Genomic DNA, 17127 nt, shown 5'->3' with positions numbered 1-17127 from the left:
TCAATATGAAAGGACCTCTGTATTGTTTTAAGGAACAACTACAAACACACTAGTCAAAGATCATTTTTAAGACAAGAGCTCTGTACTGTTCAAAGGACCAACTGCAAAAAACACTAGTCCAAGATCCTCAATATGACAGGATATCTGTACCGTTTTAAGGACCAACTGTAAAATACACTAGTCAAAGATCCTCAATATGACGGAGGTCCGTACTGTTTTTAAGGACCAACTGCAAAAAACACTAGTCAAAGATCCTCAATATGACAGGAGCTCTGTACTGTTTTAAGGACCAACTGTACAAAACAGTAGTCAAATATCCTCAATATGACAGGAATTACGTACTGTTTTTAAGGACCAACTGCAAAAAAACACAAGTCAAAGATCCTCAACATGACAGGAGCTGTCTGTACTGTTTTAAGGACAAACTGCAAAAAAAAATAGTCAAAGATCCTCAACATGACAGGAGCTCTGTACTGTTTCAAGGATCAACTCCACAAACACTTACTGTAAATAAATAAACCATTTTAACAGGTGTTGGTTATAGTTGATGTCTGCAGCCACAAGACAAGGTGTATGTTAAGTTTTATCCACTAGAGGGCGCCATCAGTCTATGATGATTAGTTCTTGAACGATCACTTTGGTCCATCATAGATTCACACTTTCTATGTGCATTTTTGTTTGTGTTTGTTGACGTCATCTACCTGTGAAGATGTCCTCTTTCTGCTGTGAAGGATGACATCATCTTGGAAGGGAGGAGGAGCATCACTTTCACTTCAAGTTGTACAATCTGCACGTCAGGATATCAAAACAGTTTTTCAGATGAATCATGATTTTTATTTACAAAGATTACTATAGATAGAAAGTATTTGTATTTATTTATTATTTTAAATCTGTCCTGTCAGGTCATTAAGGCAAATCATATTGTTGATGTAAATGCTCATATTTGCTGTATTGATTCACTTTAGAGAAGAAAAGTGTAGAATATTTCTACTGTTGCCTTATTTGTATTTGACTTTATTGTTATTATTATTATTATTATTATTAAACAAATGCAACAAATGTTTTTCTTTTAAGTCAGGGTTGTCCAAACCTTTAGACTATGGGGCAGCAATGGGCAAAAAAAAATTGTTCAGGGCCAAAAGCTGAGTGCATTTAAAGTTGCATAAACATATATCCATCCATCCATTTTCTACCACTTGTCCTTTTAGGGTCGCGGTGGGTGCTGGAGCCTATCTCAGCTGCATTCGGGCGGAAGGCGGGGTACACCCTGGACAAGTCGCCACCTCATCACAGGACCAACACAGATAGACAGACAACATTCACACTCACATTCACACACTAGGGCCAATTTAGTGTTTTATATATATATATATATATATATATATATATATATATATACATATATATATATATATATATATATATATATATATATATATATATATATATATATATATATATATATATATATATATCCTCAATATAGATAGATAGTACTTTATTGATTCCTTCAGGAAAATCAAATATGACAGGAGCTAAGTTCTATTTTTAAGGACCGACTGAAAAAACACAAGTCAAAGATCCTCAATATGACAGGAGTTCTGTACTGTTTTAAGGACCAACTGCAAAAAACACTAGTCATAGATCCTCAATGATTGGTCCTGGGTTCAATCCAGGGCTCGGGATCTTTCTGTGTGGAGTTTGCATGTTCTCCCCGTGACTGCGTGGGTTACCTCCGGGTACTCCGGCTTCCTCCCACCTCCAAAGACATGCACCTGGGGATAGGTTGATTGGCGACACTAAATTGGCCCTAGTGTGTGAATGTGAGTGTGAATGTTGTCTGTCTATCTGTGTTGGCCCTGCGATGAGGTGGCGACTTGTCCAGGGTGTACACTGCCGTCCGCCCAATTGTAGCTGAGATAGGCACCAGCGACGCCAAAGGGAATAAGCGGTAGAAAATGGATGGATATATACACACACACATAGTTTTGCTGTGGTTACCTCCCTGCTTGACACCCAGCATCCCGGGTTGGAATTGGGGGTTAAATCACTAAAAATGATTCCCGGGCGCGGAGACTGCTGCTGCCCACTGCTCCCCTCACCTCCTAGGGCAGGGGTGCCCACACTTTTTCTGCAGGCGAGCTACTTTTCAATTGACCAACTCGAGGGGATCTACGTCATTTATATATATCATTTATATATATCATTTATATGTATTTATTTATGAAAGAGACATTTTTGTAAACAAGTTAAATGTGTTTAACGATAATACAAGCATGTGTAACACATATAGATGTCTTTCTTTCACAAAGACAAGAATATAAGTTGGTGTATTACCTGATTCTGATGACTTGCATTGATTGGAATCAGACAGTAATGATGATAACGCCCACATTTTCAAATGGAGGAGAAAAAAAGTTGTCCTTTCTGTACAATACCACATGAAAGTGGTTGGTTTTTGGCATCTAATTCATCCAGCTTCCATACACTTTACAAGAAAAACATTGGCGGCAAATTCCGTAGCTTGCTTGATTGACATTCACGGCACCCGAGGGTCTTGTGAGATGACGCTGGCTGCTGCCAGTTCATTATTATGAAAAAATGACAGAGAGGAAGGCGAGAAACACTTTTTATTTCAACAGACTTTCGCGCCGTCCCTTCCGTCAAAACTCTAAAGGCCGACTGCACATTTCCTATTTTCACAATAAAAGCCCTGCTTCATGCTGCCTGCGCTAACAAAATAAGTGTCTCGGAAAGCTGGCGTGCACAAGTGCTGTGCACGCCAGCTTTCTGAGGGGTCGCTTGTGCACGCCAGCTTTCCGAGACTCTGTATTTAGTTAGCGCAGGCAGCATGAAGCAGGGCTTTTATTGTGAAGATAGGAAATGTGCAGTCGGCCTTTAGAGTTTTGACGGAAGGTACGGCGCGAGAGTCTGTTGAAATAAAAAGTTTTTCTCGCCTTCCTCTCGGTCATATTTTCATAATAATGATCTTGCAGCAGCCAGCGTCATCTCACAAGACCCTCCGGTACCGTGAATGTCATTTAAGTGACGTCTTGGTGAAGATTGATGATCACTAATTTTTAGGTCTATTTTTTTTAAAAGCCCGGCTCGAGATCGACTGACACACCCCCCGCGGTCGACTGGTAGCTCGCGATCGACGTAATGGGCACCCCTGTCTTAGGGGGTGATCAAGGGTGATGGGTCAAATGCAGAGAATAATTTCGCCACACCTAGTGTGTGTGTGACAATCTTTTTTTTTTTAAATATCTGTCATGTGGACGCTATGGATCCTTTAGGCGTGTAAACGAGACCTTCATCACTCTGCACCTTGCGTGCAACCGACCCAGAAAGCTGAGCTGCAAGACAAGAAGCGTAAAGACGCATGTGAGACACCTGTAAGACACCTGTGAGGACGCTTTTTTTGACGAAGCACATCCTTCACCCCCTCTCCTGTCCGCCCAACAATGGAGGAGCAGCAGGTCTTTACAAAACCTGACACACACAAAGCGGGCGGGTCGAGACGCCCATTCCCAAGGGTGGGGGGGGGGTTCTCGCACGCACCGTCACATGACTTCGGACCACTTCCTTTGCCCTGTCGAGGGGGCTTCGCTTCCCCCTTCCACTGCCGTCTCAGTCAAAACACACAGAAGGTTAGCGTGCCAAAGGGAGGCACAAACGAACACCTGCACACGGACGACTAAACATAGGGGACGCATGGAGGTGGTGGCTGGGGTGTCAGCTTTTATCATTTCTTCTTCAGAGAGACACAAAAAAATGGACGGATTAAATTTCCCTATGGGACAGATGGTAGTGTCGTGCTTGACATAGCAATATATTATATAAAAATATGATCCAAAATGTTTTATTATATACAAATTATATATAATTTTGTATATTGTATTTTATTATATATAATATATATTTTTTTATATAGTATATTTTATTATATATTTTTAGTCTACTCTATACCTGCATTATCCTTTCCATCCTTTGTAACTGAGCTATTGTGTGGAACAATTTCCTTTGTGAATCAAAGTCTAAGGGACCAATTCACGACGACCTATATGTTCATTTTAGTGCTGTCAAATTATTATATTTTTTAATCAGATTCATCACACTTTTGAATTTGGATTACTCACCCGTTATTACTCATGTGCTAATAAAAATACTCTTTTAAAAAGGCAGCAAAATTTGGAAACAAATGCAGTTTTATTTACCTCCTCCAATCTTCGAGGACCAAGCTACAAACAATGGGAGACCATGCTTTCTGCTCCGCCGCTCCCAGTCTGTGGAATGCTCTCCCTGACCATCTGAGGGCACCACAGACTTTTAAAAAGGCCACAAAATTTGGAAACAAATGCAGTTTTATTTACCTCCTCAGACCTCCAAGGACAGAGCTACCAGCTATGGGAGACCGGGCTTTCTGCTCCGCCGCTCCCAGTCTGTGGAACGCTCTCCCTGACCAACTTAGGGCATAGCAGACTGTGGATGCTTTTACAAAGGCCACAAAATTAGGAAACAAATGCAGTTTTATTTACCTCTACCAACCTCTGAGGACCAAGCTACGAACAATGGGAGACCGGGCTTTCTGCTCCGCCGCTCCCAGTCTGTGGAACGCTCTCCCTGACCACCTGAGGGCACCACAGAAAGTGGATGCTTTTAAATAGGCCACAAGATTTGGAAACAAATGCAGTTTGATCTACCTCCTCCAACCTCTGAGGACAGAGCTTTGAACAACGGGAGACCGGGCTTTCTGCTCCGCCGCTACCAGGCTGTGGAACGCTCTCCCTGAGCACCTGAGGGCACCACAGACTGTGGATACTTTTAAAAAGGCCACAAAATTAGGAAACAAATGCAGTTTTATTTACCTCCTCCAACCTCCGAGGACCAAGCTACAAGCAATGGGAGACCGGGCTTTCTGCTCCGCCGCTCCCAGTCTGTGGAACGCTCTCCCTGACCAACTTAGGGCATAGCAGACTCTGGATGCTTTTACAAAGGCCACAAAATTAGGAAACAAATGCAGTTTTATCTACCTCCTCCAACCTCTGAGGACAGAGCTACGAACAACGGGAGACCGGGCTTTCTGCTCCGCCGCTCCTAGGCTGTGGAACGCTCTCCCTGAGCACCTGAGGGCACCACAGACTGTGGATACTTTTAAAAAGGCCACAAAATTAGGAAACAAATGCAGTTTTATTTACCTCCTCCAACCTCAGAGGACAGAGCTACAAGCAATGGGAGACTGGGCTTTCTCCTCCGCCGCTCCCAGTCTGTGGAACGCTCTCCCTGACCACCTGAGGGCACCACAGACTGTGGATACTTTTAAAAAGGCCACAAAATTAGGAAACAAATGCATTTTTATTTACCTCCTCCAACCTCCAAGGACAGAGCTACGAGCAACGGGAGACCGGGCTTTCTGCTCCGCCGCTCCCAGTCTGTGGAACGCTCTCCCTGACCACCTGAGGGCACCACGGACTGTGGATGCTTTTACAAAGGCCACAAAATTTGGAAACAAATACGGTTTTATTTACCTCCTCCAACCTCCGAGGACCAAGCTATGAACAATGGGAGTCCGGGCTTTCTGCTCCGCCGCATCCAGTCTGTGGAACGCTCTCCCTGACCACCTGAGGGCACCCCAGACTGTGAATGCTTTTAAAAAAGGTTTAAAAACCCTTCTTTCAAAAAAAAAAAATATACATATATATATATATATATATTTTTTTTTAGATATATGCATACTTGTTTTAACTATTTGGCTGTTCTCGTTTTTATTTTGATTTATTTTTTATTATCTTTTAATTTTAATTTTTTTAATACACTAGCACTTTGAGGTTGTTTACTCAATGTAAAGGTTTTTTTTTTTTTACAAGTAAAATCTATTACTATTATTATTATTGTCAGAATGTCCTCCAAGAACATATTTTACAGTGTTTCACCTTATTTGGGTCGGTATAGCTTGGTTGGTAGAACTGCCGCGTCAGGGTTCCAGGTTCGATCCTGGCTTCCGCCATCCCAGTCACTGCCGTTGTGTCCTTGGGCAAGACACATCACCCACCTGTTCCCAGTGCCATCCACACTGGTTTAAATGTAACTTAGATATTGGGTTTCACTATGTAAATCTCTTTGAGTCACTAGAGAAAAAGCGCTATATAAATATAATTCACTTCACCTGCGCTTCCCCGATACGACTCATCATGTACCACCGCAAATAGCCAAATAAGGCTGGTTTTCTACCGCTCCGACATTAGTGGCTCGCATGTCAGAGTGCAACGCAGCTCATGAATGACTTACAGTAGATCCCTTTATTCCAGCTGCCAAAACAGGGAGGGATCAAGCCCGTCTCCCCTGGTTGTCCTCAAGTATCCTTGACCCGACTGCAAGATGGGCCAACAAAGGTTCACGCCGCACATCAGCCGAAGGTTTCAAGGAATTTTGTTAAAACCATCCCATGATATTGACGCCAATTTGGTTATCCTTTGACGTCATTTCATAGAGATCCAATAAGAACGCAAGACTCGAACAGCACGCACTAGAATGCAGACCCTCCGCCGGGTCAAACAATCCTAAGTAGACTCGGACCAAAACATTTACAGTGGGGCAAAAAGTATTTAGTCAGCCACCGATTGTGCAAGTTCTCCCACTTAAAATGATGATAGAGGTCTGTAATGTTCATCATAGGTACACTTCAACTGTGAGAGACAGAATGTGAAAAAAAAAATCCAGGAATTCACATTGTAGGAATTTAAAAAAATATATTTGTAAATTATGGTGGAAAATAAGTATTTGGTCAACCATCCAAAGCTCTCACTGATGAAAGGAGGTTTTGGCTCAAAATCTCACGATACATGGCCCCATTCATTCTCTCCTTAACACGGATCAATCGTCCTGTGCCCTTAGCAGAAAAACAGCCCCAAAGCATGATGTTCCACCTCCATGCTTCACAGTAGGTATGGTGTTCTTGGGATGCAATTCAGTATTCTTCTTCCTCCCAACGACGAGTTGAGTTTATACCAAAATGGATACATGGATGATACAGCAGAGGATTGGGAGAATGTCATGTGGTCAGATGAAACCAAAATACAACTTTTTGGTATTAACTCAACTCGTTGTGTTTGGAGGAAAAAGAATACTGAGTTGTATTTTTACCCTTCCATCACGCAAGACCTACTGACCCAAGCACTAAACTTCGCCTCGGACTACGATTCAATCACAGGCAACGAAAGAAACATCATCATCCATGCAAAGAACTCCATACTCATCCACAACAGTTCACCATGGCAGAAAAAGAACAATTCAACATTTGACGTTACTATGGGGAGTTTTGACGGAGCAGAAACGTGCGAACTCGTTGGGAGTTTCCTCCTCTCCCAGCTTGCTAGCCTCAACCTGAACCTTGGTATTTACCGTGATGACGGACTGGCAGTGTGCCGCACCTCGCCAAGGAGCAGCGAGAACACCAAGAAACGCATCTGCCAAATCTTCAAAGAAAACGGCCTACGGATCACGATTGAAGCCAACAAGCAAACCGTCAACTTCCTCGACGTCACTTTCAACCTGAGAAATAACAGCTACCAACCATTCACGAAACCCAACACAACACTCCAATACGTGCACCACGACAGCAACCACCCACCCACCACCACGAAAAGAATACCTACCGGAATCAATAAAAGGCTATCGATGCTGTCATCTAGCAAAGCTGAATTCGACCAAGCAACCCCCCTGTACCAGAAAGCACTTGATGAAAGCGGATACAACTTCACCCTCACCTATGAACCCACTCCAGGAAACCAACCAAAAAAGAGCAGAAAACGAAACAACATCATCTGGTACAATCCGCCATTCAGCAAAAACGTCTCAACCAACATCGGCCACAAGTTCCTCACTCTGATCGACAAACACTTCCCCAAAGGCAACACCCTAAGAAAAATATTCAACAAGAACAACATTAAATTGAGCTACAGCTGTATGAATAACATGCAACAAATCATTTCAAACCACAACAAAGCAATTGCAAAAGGACTGCCTACCCCCAGACTAAACGACTCTGAAACCAATAAGGAATGTAACTGTCGCAAGAAACCTGATTGCCCTCTCAACGGAGGGTGCTTACAGACATCAGTCGTTTACCAAGCAAAGGTAACACGCAAGGACATTAACACATCCGACACGTACGTAGGATTAACCGAAGGAGCGTTCAAAACAAGATGGAATAATCACAACGCCTCCTTAAGAAACCAGACTTTGCGGAATTTTACAGAACTCAGCAAGCACATTTGGAACCTCAAAGACAATAATGTTGAATATTCAATAACATGGCAAATTCTTGCATCCAGCACACCTTACAACAGTGGCAATAAGAGATGCAACCAATGCTTGAAATAGAAACTGTTTATTATATATCATCCAGTTCTATCATCCCTCAACAAGCGCAGTGAAATCATTTCAACATGCCGCCACGGACGGAAACACCTCCTAGGTAACACATGAGCCAATCACCACACCCTACGCCTGCTTGTACCCACCCACTATGTGCCCTATATAAACCATTGTATGTGAATGCTTCCATTAAAATCTCCTGATGATTGAGGGAACCCCTCATGAAACAGTTCTGTAGAGATGAAGTAGTCTTGTGATTTTTCCCACACCTACATATATATATATATATGTATATATATATATATATATATATATATATATACATATATATTTATTTTATTATATATAAGAGAAATACTTGAATTTCAGTGTTCATTTATTTACACATTTACACACACATAACACTCATCTACTCATTGTTGAGTTAAGGGTTGAATCGTCCATCCTTGTTTTTCTAACCATATGCATGTACAGTAGGTGGCAGTATTGTCCTGTTTAAGAGTGTCACAACATTGCTGTTTGGCAGACGAACTGCTTTACGGTAGACGAAAACGGACTGCTGTTGTTGTGTGTTGTTTTACCGCGCTGGGAGGACGTTAATGAAACTGCCTAACAATAAACCCACATAAGAAACCAAGAAGTCGCCCTCGATCATTCTATAGTTATAACGCTCATTATAGAAGCATTTAAGTCTCACCTTAAAACTCATCTGTATACTCTAGCCTTTAAATAGACCTCCTTTTTAGACCAGTTGATCTGCCGCTTCTTTTCTTTCTCCTATGTCCCCCCCTCCCTTGTGGAGGGGGTCCGGTCCGATGACCATGGATGAAGTACTGGCTGTCCAGAGTCGAGACCCAGGATGGACCGCTCGTCGGGACCCAGGATGGACCGCTCGCCTGTATCGGTTGGGGACATCTCTACGCTGCTGATCCGCTTGAGATGGTTTCCTGTGGACGGGACTCTCGCTGCTGTCTTGGAGCCACTATGGATTGAACTTTCACAGTATCATGTTAGACCCGCTCGACATCCATTGCTTTCGGTCCCCTAGAGGGGGTTGGGTTGCCCACATCTGAGGTCCTCTCCAAGGTTTCTCATAGTCAGCATTGCCACTGGCGTCCCACTGGATGTGAATTCTCCCTGCCCACTGGGTGTGAGTTTTCCTTGCCCTTTTGTGGGTTCTTCCGAGGATGTTGTAGTCGTAATGATTTGTGCAGTCCTTTGAGACATTTGTGATTTGGGGCTATATAAATAAACATTGATTGATTGATTGATAGACGTCACGGTCACTCAGGTCCGCATGGAGCTGGAGGGGGGCGTGGCCTCCAGCTCCGCCTGAATTTCGGGAGATTTTCGGGAGAAAATTTGTCCCGGGAGGTTTTTGGGAGAGGCGCTGAATTTCAGGAGTCTCCTGGAAAATCCGGGAGGGTTGGCAAGTATGCTTTAAGTTGTTGAAAAAGTAATTATCCACTTACGAATGTTTTCTTTAATTGTGGTTTGACACTGTCAGGAAGTCTTTGGGAAGAATATTTTTGTTTTGTGGGGGGGCACCTGCTGCTCATAAGTGCTAGATGAGTGACAGTGTTTGTGCAAAGTGGAGCGCTTTAAAGAGCAAGCACTAATCCGCTGTGCTCTCCTGCCAGTAGCACATTAGCAGGCTAATGAAAGTCAAGCTGCGGGAACTGCACGGCTCAGGATCTCTTTGATAAATAAAGCTGCCGGGAGCCAGTTAAGTCTTTAATGGCCCCCTACGGACCTCTTGGCCTGTTCGCTGAGAACCTGATGGCCTCGCCTTGCTGGGCGCGCATGACCCCTGCCGCCCCCCCCCCACCCACATCGGCTGCACTGACGTGCAACGCGGGGCCCCGACGGACACGCACACCGTCACGCAACGCGGGACAATTACACGGACGCACGCAGGGCGCATGACACTCATCTCGGGCTTGACCGGCTTGCCTTATCGCTGGGGTTTGTAAGTGGCCAGGAGAGATGGGCCACACGCTGGTGAGGGAACACGAGGGCGGGGGGGACAGGCAAACTGCCTCTTGTCGTGCAAGCTGCCGCCTCCAGTGCCAAAAGTGGGCAGGAAGTGGAATTGTCCCATGCGCGCGCTGATTGCTTCTAACTATTCTGCCAGGTGAGTTTCTTGGCTGGAACAAATCATTGGAACCGCACCAAAGAATTCCTGAATATTGGTGAAAATGCCGGTTATTGATGTAGATCAGAGCTGGGCAAATGTTTTCACTCGGGGGGCCACATTTGTCAGAGTTAGTGACGAACCCCAAGATGCAGAGAAGGAGGCAGGCATTGAGTAAGGAAACATGATTTAATTAAAATACTAGGACAAGCACAAAAAAAAAAATGGTACTAACAAAATGCGCACACAAAGCGGATAACAAACTAAAAGAACTAGCACGGGAGCTAGAAGATAACGAGCAGGAAACAGAAGTCGTTACTTGTAGCATGAAAACAAACTGGAAGCAGGGAACAATAAACGGTAAGCTGCAAACAGCTACCGAAATATGGCTTACCGCTACGCTGCAAAGACACGTCACGAGACGAAAGGAGCGACAATACAATAATTCAGCACTGACTGGAGGATAAAACAGGTCTAAATAGGTGCGGGCTAATTGACACCAGGTGTGGCCGCAGCTGAGGGGACACAGCACTCAGGGAGACAAACAGGAAACTGAACCAAAAAAGAGTTATACTTGTATAGCGCTTTTCTACCTTCAAGGTACTCGAAGCGCTTTGACACTATTTCCACATTCACCCATTCACACACATTCACACACTGATGGCAGGAGCTGCCATGCAAAGCCCTAAACACGACCCATCAGGAGCAAGGGTAAAGTGTCTTGCTCAAAAACGACGGACGCGACGAGGTTGGTAGAAGCTGGGGATTGAGCCAGGAACCCTCAGGTTGCTGGCACGGCCACTCTCTGTCAGGTTCAAACACTGATGACATCTATTAATCAGACAAGAAGCAAGGAACCATGCAGAGACAGAGTTCAATTTAGCTCATGAGGAGAACGCATGGAGCTGCACACTTAGTCACAGTCACAGTCTCGCCCTATGCTCTAAGGTTCAGCTTCCGCATCCCTCTATTTATTTACGAGTTCCCCAGTCAACATCACTGGGGCCGCCTCTAAAAGGAGTGGTCACATATGTCATGCAAAGCAGGTCCAGGACACACAATACGTGACATAATGTGCTGTGATTTCGCCTTGTCTCTGCTTCGTCTGCGTGCTGTCGTCTTATCTGCGTTGAGGTCCTTGAAATCCTTGGCTGTTAGTGGGCTAAAACAAGATAACATCTGCGGCTAAGGCCACCCCTCAGACAAGAAGTTTTTGTCCTTGCACAGATAGAAAAATACCACTTCAGCACAATTGACAATAATTTATATCGACGGCCCTTAAGCATAAAGTTATGATGATAATATCTACATCATTATTTCAACACTCACCTAACTCTCCCCTCTTCCAACGACAAAGCACCACGCAAACTTTGGACCCGCACCGGCCTGCCGATCACTTATCGGGTGTTGGTGCTGGCTGGGTACGTAACAACGTAGATTCCTTAAGTGAGCGTGAAAGCTTCCGCAGTCAAAAGTCCGCCCGCCGCGCTCGACAGTAACATGCCCCCCCCCATACCTTGTTGTCACGCCGTGAAATGCAAGGTGTCAGCACGTGTGCAGTGCCTCTCAAGGGCTCAGAACCTCCAAGGAAATATTCTGGAAAACATGTAAATAGCAGTAATGTGTTACAGAGTTAAACAGTGGCAATCATCAAAACCTGTTTACGTTCCTAACTGTCATACAAGGGTGACTTTGATGACAAGTACTGGACCTAAGATTACTGCCTATGCTAGGCTGATCATATTCTGAAATCCCAAAAAGAGGACACGTATATGCGTGCCAAGGCCGGGACTAGGTGAACATTTGCCAATGATACTCTGAACTTGCTTTATAATTGTGAATTGTATTTATATAGCGCTTTTTCTCTAGTGACTCAAAGCGCTTTACATAGTGAAACCCAATATCTAAGTTACATTCATACCAGTGTGGGTGGCACTAGGAGCAGGTGGGTAAAGTGTCTTGCCCAAGGACACAACGGCAGTGACTAGGATGTCGGAAGCGGGAATCGAACCTGCAACCCTCAAGTTGCTGGCACGGCCACTCTACCAACCGTATTACCTTGAATAGCCGCCGGGGCGCTAATTGATCTAAAACCTCTTCTCACTCCGGCATTTACCAAAGGCATGCAGTAAATTTAGGCCTGCGCTTATCAATTTGAGTGTGATGTAAGGATACCATCATGAAAAGACGTTATTATGTTCTTACCTTTACTTATAAATGAAGTCCATGCGCAGCTCCTTCTGATCAAAAGCATCGATAACTTGTTTAAAGAAGTCATCCTTATCTTTCTTTAGTTTTAAAAGTCTCTCTGTCTCGATGGAGATTTTCCTTTATTACCTCCTGCTTCGATTGAAAGTCCAGTTTAGAAAACTGTTTTATTTTAGATATGTAATCCTCCATGTTAAAAGTGCAAGCGAGAGGAAAAAATAAACGATATTTGCTCATTCTTGCTGCTTGTTGTCTCTTCTTCTGCAGCCGAGTATTCGCAAGAAGGATCACTAGCGGCCTTGATCACCAGGAGGCGGGAGTCATTTAATGACTCATTTGACACACGCAGCTATGGTATATCAATAAAACATAGCTGCTTACTGTTGTTTTTAGCATATTCAATAGCTTGGACCTTAAATCCTACTGAATAGCTCTTAATTTTCTTCCCTTTATGCGATTTCAAATGATTGATATCGGCCTTTGACCCGGCGGAAATTCTAGGCATATGCTAATTATTTTGCGAAATGAGTTTGACCCGGCATTAATCCTGAACCGGCGGTAATACTAAGCATGCGCTAATTATTTTGCCAAACAAGTTTGACCTGGCAGTAATTCTAGGCAGGCGCATACTATATGCCAGGCGGCAATTCAAGGAAATATGTTAATATTTTTATTCAAATAAAGCATTTTTTCTCCTCTGTTGATAGCAATGTTGGCGCTAGGAATTTTTAATTTTCAGAGTAAATTTTTGGGGTCCCACTTTTTTGTAAGCGTTTTGAAAAAAAAAAAAAAGATAAATGTATGCATTATCCTGTTATATCTCACATTCTATATTGTGTTTTGGGAAAAGGTTGTCATAAACGTTACTTAATTCATTAAAAAGAAAAAAAGAAAAAAAAGAAAACAGATTTGTATGCATACGTAAATGTATTCAGTTATAAACATTCATTCACTTTCTTCTTTCCTTCATGGATCTGAACTTTTCCGCTGCTAGTAGTTTTTTCTATGTTTTTATTTAGTAAGTTGTAGGTGTATTTATTAAATATTAAATATCGGTGTGACGCTTTGCTGGCATCGTGGTGTGGTTGCGTTCTCTCGTGGGTGCAGCGGAGATGGAACACAGCTTGAAGGTAGGAATGATGATTTATTTATAATGACAAAACCAGACTAGGAACAAAAACACTTGCACGAAGGCACTACAAACAAAACCAACAGAAAGCACTAGCATGAGCTAGGGACAAACAACACAATAGCGTGGAAGCTAAAGTACACAAAAGTAATTACCACAATGCGGGAAGAGCGATGTCACCTGTTGCATGGAAGCAAATAAGAGTCCGAGAGCGAATTGCCAACAAAGGCAGTCTTAAATGGGTAACTATAACAACGGAACACAACAGGAAGTGCCACCAGGAACTAAGGACGTCAAATAGCAGGATGTGAATATACAAACGGAACAAAAACAGAACATGACATGATCCAAGTCGTGGATCATGACAATCGGATCGGTGCGGCGTCTTCAGTAATGCGGACGCTGTATCGATCCGTTGTAGTGAAGAAGGAGCTGAGCCGGAAGGCAAAGCTCTCACTTTACTGGTCGATCTACGTTCCCATCCTTACCTATGGTCATGAGCTTTGGGTTATGAACCGAAAAGACAAGATCACGGGTACAAGCGGCCGAAATGAGTTTCCTCTGCCGGGTGGCGGGGCTCCCCTTAGAGATAGGGCGACAAAGTAAAGCCGCTGCTACTCCACATCGAGAGGAGCCAGATGAGGTGGTTCAGGTATCTGGTATTTAGGGCCACGGGGAAGACCCAGGACACTTTGGGAAGACTATGTCTCCCGCCTAGCCTGGGAACAACACCTCAGGATCCCCCAGGAGGAGCTGGACAAAGTGACTAGAGAGAGGGAAGTCTGGGCTTCCCTGCTTAGGCTGCTGCCCCCGTGACTTGACCTCGGATAAGTGGAATAAGATGGATGGATGGACATAAAAAACTAAAATGTCACCACCGCTGACGCACTGGAGGTCTTGAACCCCCTGTTAGAAAAGTAAAAAGTTAAAGTACCAATGATTGTCAACAAACACACACTAGGTGTGGCAAAATTATTCTCTGCATTTGACCCATCACCCTTGATCACACCATGGGAGGCGAGGGGAGCAGTCGGCAGCAGCGGTGGCCACGCCCGGGAATCATTTTTGGCGATTTAACCCCTTAAGATCCTTCTGGTCTAATAAACCTCTGTTTAAAAACATTTTACAAAAAAATGTTTTTTTTGTTGTTTACATTGAATTTTGAAAATTATGAATCGGTTAAAAACAGTATGAATTAAAGTTAAAAGTTAAAGTACCCATGATTGTCACACACACACGAGGTGTGGAAAAATTATTCGATAAAAATAACAAGAATCGTGATTCGGATGTAAATGTATTTATTGTGCACCCCTAGAAAAGAAGTACTGTAATGCATATCATACTTTAATAACAACAATTTAACACCTAATTTAGTCCAAAAACATGTAGAATTATTTTTTTTTTAAATTGATTAAAAAAAAGGAATACAATAAAACATCTAGATGTAAGGAAGTTGTGATATTTAAAGAACGATCTAGCGAGGGACGACTGTTTTGCTTAGTTTATTGCTGAGAACGCTATTTTGATTAATTGTGCTTAAAAGTAATTGCATTACTGGCGGCAACCAGCAGAGGCACTCAACTAGTTTGGGACCAATTTGGAATTGTCTTTTTTTTAACAATAAATCCATTAATGGATGGCTTAATTTTACCATCATCGGTCAAAGAAACGTTTCCCAAAAAAACATTCCCTACTGGCTGTCCAGAGTGGACCACTCGGGATGGTCTCCTGCTGACCCCACTATGGACTGGACTCTCACTATTATGTTAGATCCACTATGGACTGGACTTTTACAATATTATGCTAGACCCACTCGACGTCCATTGCATCCGGTCTCCCCTAGAGAGAGAGAGATGGGGGGGGGGGGGGGGGGGGGGAGTATCCCACATCTGCGGTCCTCTCCAAGGTTTCTTCTAGTCATTCATATTGACATCCCTGTCATGCCTTGTGCTCATGTTATGTTTAGTTATGTTATGTTTTGTTTAAGACTCCATTGCTTCCTGTTTTTGCTCTTCCTTGTTTGCTTTGTATTTATGCCAACCCATTAGTTTTCACCTGTCCCCATGTCCCGTACCTGTTTTCAATCACCACAGTATTATTTAAGCCACAGTTATAGTTAGCCTGGCGACATCATGTTCTACTCACCCTCCACACCCATGTATCCATGCAAAAGACCCATGTTCCTTTCTCGTCACAGTAAGTGTTTTTGTTTTAGTTGTTCATAGTTTTGCCTTAGTGGAAGTTTTTGGTTTCATAGTCAAGTTTTCAACCTCCACTGAGAGCGCCTTTTGTTTATACCCTTTGTTTTTTGTAATATTTTTGAGTTAAGATTAAAGATGTCACTACCTTCATGCCATGTCCGTTACAATCATTTTGCACCGCGGGAAAACAAACCCCGCCAAAGTCTACGCCTTGACAATCCCACTGGGTTGTGAGTTTTTCCTTGCCCTTTTGTGGGCTCTGAAAAAAGGATGTTGTTGTGGCTTGTGCAGCCCTTTGAGACACTTTAGGACTATATAAATAAACATTGATTGATTGATTTATTCCCAGTTTTATGTTTTCATTATGCTTAACCGAGTTCACTTCTTTTTACACTTGTAGGGCCGGAGGTGACATCAACCTGCCAGTCACACTAACAAAGCCACAGCTGAGGCATACGTGAAAAAACACTCCGCGACAAACTCAGAAAAGTTGACATAAAAGTAAGCGCAGGAAAAAAAAAAAAAAATGAAGTGAGAACAAAAAAAGAAAAACTGGAAAAACCTGGCCTTCAGCCCTTAGCTCTCACGCTAACCAGGAGTCGAGGAGGTAAAGTCGCACGCTACCGTCACCGCGGCAGCTAAGAACCTCTGGATTCTCACGCGAGAAGTCGGAGGCTCACGCAAAGACAAAAAGCACCACAAGCCTGACGGACAGGACTTCCTTTTCTTGTTACAAGCTTTGATTTATCCTTTTTTTGCTGACCCAAATCTGCCCTTAAAACACAGACGAGTGTGGGAAGGAAGAGGGAGGGTGGATAGTTGGCGCGCTCACCTGTGTGAACAGAGCGGCCGGGCGTCTTTATTGCGCCGAGCAACAATGACATTAGTGGCTGGGAAAGGTTTTTGTCACGCTGCCGATAGACACACGCGAAGGAAGCGGGCGGCCGTCCAAGTCAAACGGGCCGATGATGTCGCCGCTTTAGTTTAGACGAAGCCCAAACAAACACGCGCGACACAATGACGAGCATAAACACCCTTCACACAAGTGCACATTCTACACATCGTTGCAACATTTAAAA

The 17127-nt window shown here is 43.5% G+C and overlaps 1 protein-coding gene across 25 annotated transcripts in view; it reads right to left on the bottom strand.

The window, feature by feature from the left end:
• Positions 1 to 740: 740 nt before the first annotated feature.
• The window catches only part of LOC133536104 (uncharacterized), a 33656-nt gene continuing 17269 nt past the window's right edge, over positions 741 to 17127 (bottom strand). The window contains exons 3-11 of one of the 25 annotated variants that reach the window (XM_061876373.1): positions 5364 to 5481; positions 5199 to 5291; positions 5034 to 5142; positions 4869 to 4961; positions 4704 to 4812; positions 4539 to 4631; positions 4374 to 4482; positions 4218 to 4310; positions 741 to 787 (exon numbers count right to left, since the gene is read on the bottom strand). In XM_061876373.1, the coding sequence (XP_061732357.1) occupies positions 4563 to 4631; positions 4704 to 4812; positions 4869 to 4961; positions 5034 to 5142; positions 5199 to 5291; positions 5364 to 5481 (591 nt within the window). In that variant the 3' untranslated portion in view covers positions 741 to 787; positions 4218 to 4310; positions 4374 to 4482; positions 4539 to 4562. Of the gene's footprint in view, positions 788 to 3311; positions 3357 to 4217; positions 4327 to 4373; positions 4483 to 4538; positions 4632 to 4703; positions 4813 to 4868; positions 5143 to 5198; positions 5308 to 5363; positions 5622 to 5933; positions 12107 to 17127 lie in introns of those variants that run through there. The other 24 variants (XM_061876362.1, XM_061876383.1, XM_061876330.1 and 21 more) reach the window with 24 other exon arrangements.

This window comes from Nerophis ophidion, linkage group LG02, assembly GCF_033978795.1.
Source record: "Nerophis ophidion isolate RoL-2023_Sa linkage group LG02, RoL_Noph_v1.0, whole genome shotgun sequence".
NCBI classification, from domain to species: Eukaryota; Metazoa; Chordata; class Actinopteri; order Syngnathiformes; family Syngnathidae; genus Nerophis; species Nerophis ophidion.
This window is presented reverse-complemented; position numbering and strand designations above follow the sequence as displayed.